The sequence below is a fragment of the Leuciscus leuciscus genome (genome assembly GCF_965113295.1).
Source record: "Leuciscus leuciscus genome assembly, chromosome: 25".
Classification (NCBI taxonomy): domain Eukaryota; kingdom Metazoa; phylum Chordata; class Actinopteri; order Cypriniformes; family Leuciscidae; genus Leuciscus; species Leuciscus leuciscus.
In genome coordinates, this window is record NC_138724.1 from 30,104,927 (window position 1) to 30,119,182 (window position 14,256).

At 37.6% G+C, this 14,256-nt stretch overlaps 1 protein-coding gene across 4 annotated transcripts in view; it reads left to right on the forward strand.

Moving 5' to 3' along the window:
- myo9ab (myosin IXAb) overlaps positions 1-14,256 on the forward strand; it is a 56,302-nt gene that overhangs the window by 32,383 nt on the left and 9,663 nt on the right. For all 4 annotated transcript variants that reach the window (XM_082160609.1, XM_082160610.1, XM_082160611.1 and 1 more), the window contains 11 exons: positions 808-911; positions 3,006-3,226; positions 5,628-5,744; positions 7,827-8,015; positions 8,097-8,144; positions 8,785-8,896; positions 9,754-9,815; positions 10,913-11,105; positions 11,186-11,314; positions 12,610-12,715; positions 13,141-13,272. In XM_082160609.1, coding sequence (XP_082016735.1) covers positions 808-911; positions 3,006-3,226; positions 5,628-5,744; positions 7,827-8,015; positions 8,097-8,144; positions 8,785-8,896; positions 9,754-9,815; positions 10,913-11,105; positions 11,186-11,314; positions 12,610-12,715; positions 13,141-13,272 — 1,413 coding nt within the window. The remainder of the gene's footprint in view (positions 1-807; positions 912-3,005; positions 3,227-5,627; positions 5,745-7,826; positions 8,016-8,096; positions 8,145-8,784; positions 8,897-9,753; positions 9,816-10,912; positions 11,106-11,185; positions 11,315-12,609; positions 12,716-13,140; positions 13,273-14,256) is intronic.

Genomic DNA, 14,256 nt, shown 5'->3' on the forward strand with positions numbered 1-14,256 from the left:
TGCATAGCCTTCACTGTATAAAATTAAAGATGGATGAATCCTTATTAAAGTTACAAAAGTTATTCAGTCAAAATCATTGAGTGATTTTTTTTTTTTTTTTTTGCAGTGAGTCTGCTGTGATTAACAATAAAATCCCCCTGTAGTCAATCATTTTATCCCATTAAACTCATCTTTGATCACTAAAATGACATATTTAAAGTTTATTCATGCCTTTAAATATCTTGACTGTAACTCGACACCCTTGCCTCATTTAGTATGCGTGGTTCTATGAATATGCAAATGAGCCCCGCCTCCACTCACTCACTCAGCTCAGAGATCCACTGGTTGACGATCACACGTTGATCTGATTGGTTACAAGGTAGTTTGTGACGTCAGAAACACCAGCGATTTCAAAGCGTGTGTTTGAGACTGTCTTTGGTTCACTGCAGTTTTAAGGAGAAAATACTCAGCAATGGTGTCGACTTATGAATTTACACATGGTTTGTCTTAAAGCAGATTGAAAAACACCACATAGACACATAAACAACATTAAAAACTGGATTTTCACCACAGGGGGACTTTAAATTAGTCTGTTGTGGAGCATCACAATAAAGAGTTAGCAGATATTATGCAGACAATACTAATACTCTAATGAGCGTTACGTGACATGTAGTTGCAAAGTGACTCATAGTCAACATAATGTTCGAAAGGGACCATCAAAATAAAGTGTTACCGTAAATCATTTAAATTAACGGTTTATTTTCATGAATTCATGTTTCTGTTAGTGCATTAAACTGTGATATTTAATCCAAACAATGTTCTCTGTAGGGTCAGAGGCAAAATGCGCTTCTGGAGCAAGAGCAAACATGCGGATAAGAAGATGTCCAGCAGGGGGCGCTCAGCCGACTCCGAGCTCAACGACACGAGGAACGGTGTGTGTTTTACACTAATGCTGAACCTGATTCGTCAAGTCACCTGCATTTATACAGCGCTTTTAACAATATCGATCGTTTCAAAGCAGTGATAATAGGAAATCACAGTAACAGAGATTGGTTCGGCTTTAAGTCAAGTCAAGTCAAGTCAAGTTTATTTGTATAGCGCTTTTCACAATACAGATTGTATCAAAGCAGCTTCACAGTATTAAATTAAAATAATACAACAAAGTTTGTTTCAAGAGGAATTTATTGATTGATAAAATTAAATTAAATATCCCCAAAATATCCCCAACTGAGCAAGCCAAAGGCAACAGTGGCAAGGAACCGAAAAACTCCATCAAGTGACCTAATGGTGTCCTAAAACTCCATCAGGTGACCTAATGGAGAAAAAAAAACCTTGGGAGAACCCAGGCTCAGTCGGGGGCCAGTTCTCCTCTGGCATTTATGAGCTAGAGGCCGGATTGTAGTTTGAACTGTAGGATTATATGAATGCCTGGCTGAAGAGATGCGACTTTAATCTAGTTTTAAACTGGGAGAGCGAGTCAGAGCAACGAACAGTATCAGGAAGACTATTCCAGAGTTTTGGAGCCAAATGTGAAAATGCTCTCCCTCCTTTGGGGGTTCTGGATATCCTTTACAGCAGCTCTAGAATAAAGTTGTTCTGGCCGATCAACAGGGTTTGGTGATCGAGAACGTAAACCTTGAAACCGGTTCCAGGGTGCAAGATTTGAAACATTTTGTAAAGCGTGATCATCTCCCTGTAAACCTCAAAAATGTGAGTCTGTGAGAACGCTGACGGCGTGCACGTGTATTACGGGTGCGCGTTTGAATATGTGTGTGTGCAGGCGTGTAGTCTTTCTTTACACATTGACCTCACCAAATTACTTTGTCCGGCATTACAAATTCATAATACAGAATTTTTTGTCGTTTCGGTGTATCCATGCGAACTGGAATCATTCTGACAACGATCTATCAGTACAGAGGTGAAGGGAAGAGGTCTTCACAGGGAGAGACTACACTGCAAAAAATGCTTTTCTGACTTAGTATTCTTGTCTTGTTTCAAGTCCAAGTATCTACAAACTCTATGTCTTCTGGGGGAAAAAATCTAAATGAAGTGAGTTTTTGCTTAAAACAAGAAATGGGGTCGGAAAAATAATCTCGTTTTCCATTTGAATTAAGAGTTTTTTGGCAGATAATTTTGCTTGTTTTAAGCAAAAACTCACTTAATTTTATCAGAAAACAAGATAGAATTTCTCATGTCATTTTACTTCTCTAGTAAATGCATCTTGATTTAAAGGATTAGTTCACTTTCAAAAAATGTTTTGCTGATAATTGACTCACCCAGATGTCATCCGAGATATCCATGTCTTTCTTTCTTCAGTCGAAAAGAAATTAAGGTTTTTGAGGAAAACATTCCAGGATTTTTCTACACAGAATGGACTTCAATGGCAACCAACTATACCAATGTTCAAAGAAGGTTCAAATGTCCGTCTCAATGCAGCTTCAACGTCTCTACATGATCCCAGTCGAGAAATAAGGGTCTTATCTAGCGAAACAATCTGCCATTTTCAAAAAATTATATATATACACACTTTTTAACCACAAATGCTCGTCGTGTACCATCTCTGAGATGCGCCACACATTGCGTCATCATGTTGGAAAGAAACATGTTTGTTTTTTAGAAAATGGCAGATTGTTTAGCTAGATAAGACCCTTATTTCTCGACTGGGATCGTGTAGAGACGTTGAAGCTGCATTGAGACGGACATTTGAACATTCTTTGAACACTGGTAGAGTTGGTTGCCATTGAAGTCCATCCTGTGTAGAAAAATCCTGGAATGTTTTCCTCAAAAACCTTAATTTCTTTTCGACTGAAGAAAGAAAGACATGAACATCTCGGATGACATCAGGGTGAGTGAATTATCAGCAAAACAATTTTTGAAAGTGAACTAATCCTTTAAGAATTTTTTTAATTTGGACTGGAAACAAGTAAAAAATACTAAGAAAGAAAAGCATTTGTTTTGCAGTGTTGTTGACACTTCGGGACTGAGTTTTTCATGTGCCTTTTTCTGATACGCTCTCTCTCTCCCAGACTCTCCTCCTGGGAGCCCAGTGCATGCTGGTCTATCTGAGCGTGGGCGGGACAGCAAGGAGAACCGCGAGCCGATGATGGGGATGATGTCGATGAAGAGGAGACGCAGTGTGAAGATCAGCAGTGTGTCTCTGGAAGCGTCCGCTTGGCAGAACGACTCGCTGCACATTCTCACCAGCACCACCGATTACCGCAGCATGAACGACTTCCTCATGAAGAAGGTGTGCGCCTCACTTCTGTTCACTGACCATTCACGCTAGAATGTTCAAGATGCATTTACTAGAGAAATGCTTTTTTAGATATTATGTCTTTTGTTTGAAGTGAGTTTTTGCTTAAAACCAGCTCAATTATCTGCCAATGGGGTCGGAAAAATAAACTTAATTCAAATGGAAACAAGATTATTTTTCTGACCCCATTGGCAGATCATTTTTCTTGTTTTAAGGAAAAACTCAGTTCATTTTGATCATTTTCCCCCATAAAACAAGACATAATATCTTATAGCATTTTACTCTTCTAGTAAATGCATCTTGATTTAAGAATTTGTAGATATTTTGACTGGAAACAACACAGAAATACTGAGTAAGAACAGCATTTTTGGCAGTGTAATTAATTTTTGTTCATTTTTCGTAAAACCATTATGATGCGCTTCACTTCTGCGCCACTCGAACGTTTTTTATGTAACAATATTTCTTACTCTTATTTTCTTACTCAGTATTTTTGTGTTGTTTCCAGTCAAAATATCTACAAATTCTTAAATCACGATGCATTTACTAGATGAGTAAAATGCTATAAGATATTATGTCTTGTTTTATGGGGGAAAATGGTCAAAATTAATTGAGTTTTTCCTTAAAACAAGAAAAATTATCTGCCAATGGGGTCAGAAAAATAATCTTAATTCAAACAGAAACAAGATTATTTAAATTTTATTACAAAACCAGACTCAGGGCCCTATTTTAACGATCTGAAACGCAAGTGTCAAAGCGCAAAGCGCAAGTAACTTTGTGGGCGGGTCTCGGCGCTGTTGCTATTTTCCCGGCGGGATAAATGACTCTTGCGCCCGGCGCAAATCTAAAATGGGTTGGTCTGAAGTAGCTTCATTATTCATAGGTGTGGTTTGGGCGTAACGTGAAATAAACCAATCAGAGCGTCATCTCACATTCCCTTTAAGAGCAGATGCGCTTTTTCCATAGCGGATTGCTATTGTAACGGCGGATTTGCCAGGCGCGCGCCAGGAGCGGTTCACAGCCAAGGAGAGCAACGCTCTCGTCACGGCCGTAAAAGAGAGAAGTTACATTGAAATGGAGAAACCCACCCAAATTAACTTCGGTTAATTTGGGTAAATGTGTAAGCTAGATGTATGCTTTTATAATAAATTGTTTATCTATCTATCTATCTATCTATCTATCTATCGTAATAATGTATGATTTGCAAAAATGAAAACTGCTGCTTCTGTGTAGATGAGAGAATCAAAGTGCGCGTTGTGCACACGCTACATTGATTATGGCCAAGCATGCGCCCTTAAATTAGCCTATGAATAACATGCGCAACGCGCCACTGACTTTAAACTATTTTTTCCTGGTTAGTGGCGCAATTGTTTTCTAAACCTGCAAAATAGCAAGAAGGAACGTTTGCGCCGGAACACGCCTCCTCTTTGCGCTGAACCGCCCCCGGGAGCGCAAGTGTATTTCTTAGTTAACCGACGTGCTTCTGTGGAGGGAAAAGTCCGCTTTGCGCGGGTGCAAAATAGGAATGATACATGCGTCGGTGTACAAAGTCACTTGCGCTGGGTGCAAGATAGGGCCCATAATGTCTTATGGCATTTTACTACTTTAGTAAATGCATCTTGATTTAAGCTTTTTTGTGTGTGGATGTTTGGACTGGAAACAAGACAAAAATACTGAGTAAGAACAGCATTTTTTGCAGTGTGAGTGATTTTTGTTAATTGTTTGTAAAACCATTCTTGTGTAAACTGTTTAATGTGAAAATTTACAAAATAACAGTTTTATATAATAATTTATGTAAGAACTGGTGTGTGTGACTGTATCGAAGTGTCACCATATAATTTAAGAGTAATTCTCAAATTACAGAGAAATGAGTTCTGCCCCGTGTTTAATGAAAGCAGAGTTCTGCAGAACGGATCACATCCCAAAATGTGATCCCCCTGTAGTCAATCATTCTATCCCTTAAATCTCATCTTTGGTCACCAGAATGATAAATTGAAACAAAAAATATCTTCATGTCTTAAAATATCTTGACTGTAACTCGACACCCTTGCCTCATTTAGTATGCGTGGTTCTATGAATATGCAAATAAGCCCCGCCTCCACTCACTCACTCAGCTCAGAGATCCACTGGTTGACGATCACACGTTGATCTGATTGGTTACAAGGTAGTTTGTGACGTCAGAAACACCAGCGATTTCAAAGCGTGTGTTTGAGACTGTCTTTGGTTCACTGCAGTTTTAAGGAGGAAATACTCAGCAATGCTGTCGACTTATGAATTTACACATGGATTGACTTAAAGCAGATTAAAAACACCACATAGACACATAAACAACATTAAAAGCTGGATTTACACCACAGGGGGACTTTAATCACGTGTTATCTGATGTTTGGTTCTGTAGATCGGCGATCTCGAGGCAGAAGACGGTCAGAAGGATTCGCCTGTGGACGTCGTGTTCAAGAAAGCCCTGAAAGAGTTTCGCCTCAACATCTTCAACTCTTACTCGACGGCTCTCGCTGTGAGTTTCTGAAAGCCTCTAAACTAGGGGTGTCTCAATATATATCGCAATACAGAAATGCAACAGTATGTGTCGTGGAAGTGTATCATGGATAGTATAACTCACCCAATGTGAGAAAAAATCAAGTTTTCAGAGTTTTAGTGTCAGTTCTACATTAAACTACTATATATAATGTTGAATATAATGTATAATAATGCAATGGGGGAATATTAGTGTGTCCTGATAATGCCGGATGTCTGATGTTACCAGTAAAAAGTGTCCGACATTATTATAAATATATCTAGTCAGTGAAAGAGTGCAAGTATATTCATCTACAATAATCCTGTGTTTTCATCTTCAGAATCATGAATATTGTTATTCTGGCGTCTCTATTGTCTGTGCTTTGGGTTTCCAAGTCCGAGACTATTCATTTACACACACAATGTAATATAAAATTGAGCATTTTAATCAACAGTTCATTTTATATTAACCTTTTATCATATGTCTTGAGTATCGCAATAATAACGCATCGTGAGTTCAGATCGTGACATGAGGGTATCGTTACACCCCTGTTGAAAACTTCGGTAACACTTTATTTTAGTGTCCTTGTTACATATGTTACATGTACTTACCAGAGTAATAACAGTAAATTACGCATAATTACATGCAACTAACCCTCAACCAAACCCTAACCCTATAGTAAGTACATGTTGTTAATTAATATTACTCAGTACTTAAATATATAATTACACTGTAACATTAGCTGCGTTTCCATTACCCTTCAAATTGCGCAAATGGAAATTGCGATTTGAAAATACGGCCAATGGGAACTCGTCAATTTTACAAAAACTCGCATTTATCGCAAAAAGGTTTTTCCACTCGCACGAGGAGGTTTTCCAGGCAATTCGAAAAAGAAATATTTTGCAAAACTGCAACGGAAACAGTTTTTGCGCATTTACAGGTCAGCTGACGTAGATGATGCGGTGTGATTGGACAGAATACGAGACAGAGTTATTTATTAAATTCATAAAAGACAAAATAATTACAGGAATACTGGATTCTAAACCTCAAATAAATGCCACAATCAAGACCTGGAAGCAGAACTGAGGGAGAAACACCCAGAAACTCCTCATATGTGCCGCTCACACAAGTATAAGGGTCGTTCCTCACCATTAATGCTTGGAAAACACACATACGTCTCTTTCCATTAATAATAATGGCCAGTGCGGTGGCTGGGATACAGTACAGAAACCTACCAATATCCGGTGCCATGGTTTTTGGAATGATTTTAATTATCGCAAGAGGAACATTTTTAGTTTTAGTCGCATAACATCGGTTAATGGAAACGCTGTCATTTCGCAATAGTTTTTTGTCAACATTTAGAAAAAATCGCAAAAGTTTTGTGCAAATCTGTAATGGAAACGCGCCTTGTGTTACAATAGTTCAGATTATTACAGACGAACTGGGATAAAAGGTTATAGTTCGGATATAAACACTGATGTCGACACTAGCGATCAAAATTTGAAAGTAATGTGATGCTTCAAATAACGATAGTATTGATTACATCGTTACACCAGTAGGTGGCGACAAGTGACTGTAATAAATATATTTGTCATTGAATCATTCATTCAAAAGATTCGTAAAAAAATAATTAAAAAAATGCTGATTTATCCAGTAATAAATATATTGCCGTTGAAATTCAAATTAATTAAATGTTTTTGTCTATTCAGAATCATAGGAGAATCATGATTTCAATTTTGAACAATTTTTAAAAAAATAATTCATCCAGAATTGTGCAGCTCTAATGTTGTTGTTGTTTAATAAAACCGTTATAGTTATATTAAAATAGTTTTTGGTTATTAAAATCAAAAATAAAATTAAAATATATATCAATATTAGATGAAAAACTTAAACAACAACAAAAAGAGAAAATTAGGTGTTGCTTTGGAAACTAACTTCAAGTTGAAATGCTCAAATTACTAAAACTGGAATAAAAATCAACAAATCTGTAATGGAAATGCACCTACTGACACCTTCAAATAAAGTGTAACCCAAACTTCTTCTCACTCCTCTAATCCCGGCGTGGATGTGTGTGTTCCTCAGATGGACGACGGCAGGAGCATCCGCTATAAAGATCTCCACGCTCTGTTCGAGCAGATCTTAGAGAAGAGCATGCGTCTGGAGCAGAGAGACTGGAGCGAGTCTCCTGTTAAAGTCTGGGTCAACACCTTCAAAGTCTTCCTGGACGAGTTCATGACCGAGCACAAGCCGACGGACGGGACCGTTAGTAAGGTAAACCTCGTCTGTGTGTGTGTTCACCAGGAACATCGTCCTCTAACACTCGTCTGATCATCTGTGTGTGGTGTGTTTCAGGCTCCTAAACCTGAGAGGAAGAAGAGGAGGAAGAAGGAATCAGACACTGTCAGTACATCATTAATCTTGTACATTATGGATTTGTTTTATTTTTTTGAAATAACAATAGTCATATAAAACACTTAAATCTATAAAAAAAATGGTAACACTTTACAATAAGGTTCGTTAGTTAGCATGAACTAATAATGAACTGCACTTATACAGCATTAATTAATCTTAGTTAATGTTGATCTCAATATTTACTAATACTTTATTAAAATCTTGTTAGCATTAGTTAATGCACTGTGAACTAACATGAACAAACAATGTTATTAACTAACATTAACAAAGATTAATAAATACTGTAACAAATGTATTGCTCATTGATAGTTCATGTTAGTAAATACATTAAATAATGTTAACTAAAGAACTTTATTGTAAAGTGTTACCAAAAAAAATATGAACACCTCAAAAAGAAACTTTGGACCAAAATAACTGAGTATACTTAAAACTAAAATATAAACCAGTTTCCTTTTTACAAAAACAGCGTAATGGAGAAACCCCGTTATCTTTAAACTTACTAATAAAATCATTTATTATTCTAAAGTGAGTTTCTTTGAATTTATTAGGAATTGCATGTTTATTAATACCTGACCACAGATGGATTATGAATATATGAACATCTTCTGCGTTCTGCTGCCCTCTACAGGTGGAAGAGCACATGGGTCACATCTTTAAGTCCACTCAGTACAGCATCCCGACGTACTGTGAGTTCTGCTCATCCCTCATCTGGATGATGGACAAGGCGTGCGTCTGCAAACGTGAGTCGAACTCTGTGTCCCGTTTCATCACTCGGACATTTCAGTCTGGGAACGTTTCTCACTTGTTACATTGGAATTGCTCAAAATGGAGACTCGAGCAAGTGTTTTCATGCCTTCATTTTGTGTATGTTAGTATATCAGTGATATACTGACACGATTTAAAGGTGCACTGTGTAATATTGAGGAGGATCTGCAACATTTCTTCTTGTTAATACATTCTCCGCTAAATTTCCCAAGTAAAATGTCCTTGTAACTGTTATACTCCTCCAACACACACATATCTTCCACTGGGGTAAACTGCACTGAGCGACTGAATGTGCTTACTCGATTCGCCATGTTTTTTGTTTTGAAAAGTGTTTTATTTTACCCAGAATGCATTGCAGTGTAGTCCTACTTAAGATAGTCAGAGTCTTAAGTGCTTTGTGTAACGCTCTGATTTAGATGTCTATCTGAAGTCTGACTATCTACTATATCTAAGCCATAGTCAAAGTCTGTCTGTGTGAAACCGGCCCCTGGAGCGAGTCTCGTTTCTTGCACGTTGATGTCAGGCACTGAGTGTCTGCTGGTCTGAGAGCGCCGATGTCAGGCACTGAGTGTCTGCTGGTCTGAGAGCGCCGATGTCAGGCACTGAGTGTCTGCTGGTCTGAGAGCGCCGTAATCAGAGTTTTTCCCCTGTAAACTCATGCATTTCTCCTGGAGCTGATCAATAATGTCCTCTTTCATCTGCGTCTCATATTCCTGTTGATCTGAAGAGGACATCAGATCCGCTCGGTCTCTGTGTAACGTGTGCTTGTCTCTCTGTGTAACGTGTGCTTGTCTCTCCGTGTAACGTGTGCTTGTCTCTCTGTCGTCTTCAGTCTGCCGCTACGCGTGCCACAAGAAGTGCTGTCTGAGGATGACCACCAAGTGCAGTAAGAAGGTAAGACCAGCTTATACTGATACACGACCAGTCCAGAGTTCGGGATCGGGAAGATTTTTCATGTTTTTATCAGAAGTCTCTTCTGCTCACCAAGCCTGCATTTATTTGATTCAAAATACAAAAAAACAGTAATATTTTGAAATATTATGACAATTTATGACTGTTTTTTATTTTAATATTTTAAACTGTAATTTATTCCTGTGATCAAAGCTGAATGTTCAGCATCATTACTCCAGTCTTCAGTGTCACATGATCCTCCAGAAATCACTCTAATATGATGATTTGATGATCAAGAAATATTTATGATTATTATCAATGTTGAAAACAGTTATTTACATTTTTATTTCATGATGCTTTGATGAATAGAAAGTTCAAAAGAACAGCATTTATTTAAAATAGAATATTGTCTAACATTATAAATGTCTTTACTGTCACTTTTGATCAGTTTAACTCATCCTTGATGAATAAAAGTATTATTTCTTTCCCCCAAAAATAAAATTAAAATTCTTACTGACTCCAAACTTTTGAACGGTCGTGTTTAATGTTATAAAAGCTTTAGATTTCAGTTTAATGCTGTTCTTTTGAACTTTATATTCATCATAGCATCATGAAATAAAAATATAAATAACTGTTTTCAACATTGATAATAATCATAAATGTTTCTTGAGCATCAAATCATCATATTAGAGTGATTTGTGAAGGATCATGTGACACTGAAGACTGCAGTAATGATGCTGAACATTCAGCTTTGATCACAGGAATAAATTACACTTTAAAATATTAAAATACAAAACAGTCATAAATTGTCATAATATTTCACAATATTACAGTTTTTTTGTATTTTGAATCAAATAAATGCAGCCTTGGTGAGCAGAAGAGACTTCTTTTAAAAACATCGTACCGTTCTCCTTCTCTGGTTTATATGATAAATGATCTCTCTGTGCCGTCTTCAGTTTGTATGTGACTCATCTCAGTGCCTCAAACTTCATTCCAGTCATATTTTGTTGATGTAATTCATTTCTGTGTGTCTGTCTGTGTGTGTGTGTGTGTGTGTGTGTGTGTGTGTGTGTGTGTGTGTGTGTGTGTGTGTGACTCAGTTTGACCCCGAGCTGTCTTCACGGCAGTTTGGCGTAGAGTTGTCTCGTTTGACGAGCGACGAGAGAGCCGTCCCGCTAGTGGTTGAGAAACTCATCAACTACATCGAGATGCACGGGCTTTACACCGAGGGAATCTACCGCAAATCTGGATCCACCAATAAAATCAAAGAACTCAAGCTGGGTCTGGACACCGGTGAGATTCACACCAACGCCATCTTATAATCACATCTACTTGAGTTAGAAGCTTTCACTGAGTGTTTGCCTTCATTGCAGATGCGAACAGTGTGAGTTTAGACGACTACAACATCCATGTGATCGCGAGTGTCCTGAAGCAGTGGCTGCGTGACCTTCCGAACCCCCTCATGACCTTTGAACTTTACGAGGAGTTCCTCAGGGCTATGGGTACGAGCGCTTCACGGCCGCATTCACAAAACATTCTTTAGAATAAGATTCTTCTTTGATGTTTTCTACTTGTTTAAAGTCACCATGAAATCAAAAGTTATAACTCTTGTTTTTTTTAAATAGAATATTCTAGTGTTTATTATAAATGATTAATCTGTGCACATTAGGGCTTTAGTCAAAGAAAAATTAGGATTTCGAATATTCGTAGAATAAAAAAATTCAAATGAAGGAAATATTTTATTTAAGAACAATTGTTTCAAAAGTTAATGCACTTGAAAAAGTGAATCATTTCATTTCAATAAACGATGCGGTTCTTGATTTGGTGTATATTTGCGTATAGCGCCCTCTTGTGGGCATAGGAGACAATACAGCACCCTTTTCCTCTTACATTAAGTATTGCCTTTAGAATTCGAATATAATTTGAATATTGCTAATATTTAAGAAAGAAATTCAAATTGAGCTTTTCAGACATTTTGATAGTGCACATCATTATTGTGTTAAATTCATGTTCCAGAATAACTAGCATCTCTTCTCTGATGATGAGGGCGGGGCTATAACCTGTCACTCACATGAGATCAGCCAATAGCAAACCACAACCATCCAATCAATTCCCCACAGACACGATCAAGCCCCGCCCACATTTGTTCTTGTTCCGGAAGCGTTTCGCTCGGATATACGACACAATAGAGGAGAACTATCGCAACTTACGTTTCATGCTGACTTTAATAAAAAGTATTTTTCTAGAATTGCATTCAGGAACATTCAAACTATATTATCTCAAGAAACTTTTTGAAAAGATTTTCATGAATCCGGCCTCAAATAATTTTTAGGAATACTACTGATAATTTGTGCTGATTTGCATGGATATAACAGTGTGTTTTCTGATGTCATGGATGTAACGCAGTGTGTTTTGTGATGTCATGGATAAAACAGTGTGTTTTCTGATTTCTGGGATATAACAGTGTGTTTTGTGATGTCATGGATGTAACGCAGTGTGTTTTGTGATGTCATGGATGTAACGGCGTGTGTTTTGTCATGTCATGGATAAAACAGTGTGTTTTCTGATTTCTGGGATATAACGGCGTGTGTTTTGTGATGTCATGGATATAACGGCGTGTGTTTTGTGATGTCATGGATATAACGGCGTGTGTTTTGTGATGTCATAGATATAACGGCGTGTGTTTTGTGATGTCATGGATATAACGGCGTGTGTTTTGTGATGTCATGGATAAAACAGTGTGTTTTGTGATGTCATGGATATAACGGCGTGTGTTTTGTGGTGTTGGCTGGTGCAGGTCTGCAGGATAAACGCGAGCTGGTTCAGGGGGTTTACTCGATCATCGATCAGCTCAGCAGGACACACCTGAGCACACTGGAGAGACTCGTATTCCACCTGGTCCGGTGAGACACTTGAGTTTCTGTATTTATAAGGACAACACACATTAATCAACATTACTGTAAATGTGCCAGTGTTAGCCAGCTGGATAATTCTCAACTGCAGTCCTTTGGCAAGATGTTTTTGAAACCTTCAAAATAATAATAATAATAATAAAAAGTACATTAGGAGGACATCATGACTCCATAAAGACAGCAATAACACCAAAAGGATTTTGCCGTTCATTGTTGCTTGGCATGGCTTGTGTCCTGTGCTGAAAATCCTTCTTTTGGTGTTATTGCTGTCTTTATGGAGTTACAAAACGGCAACATGCATCTGAGTTATATATAGAAGAACACACCAGACTGTTCCATCCTCAGCGTAGTCCTGATGCTTTAACTCGACGTGTGTGTAGCGTGTCTCATGCGTGATGTGTGTGTGTGTGTTTCAGGATCTCGTTCCAGGAGGAGACGAACCGCATGTCTGCGAACGCGCTGGCCATCGTGTTTGCCCCCTGTATACTGCGCTGTCCCGACACCACAGACCCGTTACAGAGCGTCCGGGACATCGGCAAGACCACTGCGTAAGATGCTCACAGACAAATACATTTTTATACGCCAAAATGACACGAATAAATACAAATTCTGCTCACAATGTTACGAATCTCGTATGAAAATAAAAAGATTTCCCATGAAATTGGACTAATTTGACATAGGCTGTGCATTAATATGTGACTGAAATGCTTGTATTAAACTATTTAATACTCTACCAATGATGAATGTGCTATATGTTAAGTTTTGTGATCACTACAATATATTAGGGGTGTAACGATCCCCTCATGTCACGATACTGAACTCACGATACGATATTATTGCGATACTCGAGACATATGATAAAAGGATAACAAAAAATGTAGTTGATTAAAATGCTAAACATTACATTGTGTGTGTAAATGAATAGGCTCGGACTTGGAAACCCAAAGCACAGACAATAGAGACGCCAGAATAACAATATTCATGATTCTGAAGCTGAAAACACAGAATTATTGTAGATGAATATACTTTCTCTCTTTCACTGACTAGATATATTTATAATAATGTCGGACACTTTTTACTGGTAACATCAGACATCCGGCATTATCAGGACACACTAATATTCCCCCATTGCATTATTATACATTATATTCAACATTATATATAGTAGTTTAATGTAGAACTGACACTAATATTCTGAAAACTTGAATCTTTTCTTACGCAGTAATTTTACTTTGGGTGAGTTATACTATCCACGATACATATTGTTGCATTTTTTGTACTGCGATAGATTGTGACGATATATAGCTACAGCTCTGCTATGCATCAATTGATCAGTTATAGCTGAAATGGTTATTGCACATGATCAATGCAATTTTGTGTGATATGTCTAAACTCAAATTTTTTCTAATGTTTATAACTCTGAATGAACATGCACCAATGCTAAATTTTCTCAATGTCATAATCATTTGTTAACAAACAAGTATTCATTACTTCTATGAGCTCATTGTTTCTGCATTAAATATTACATTGTT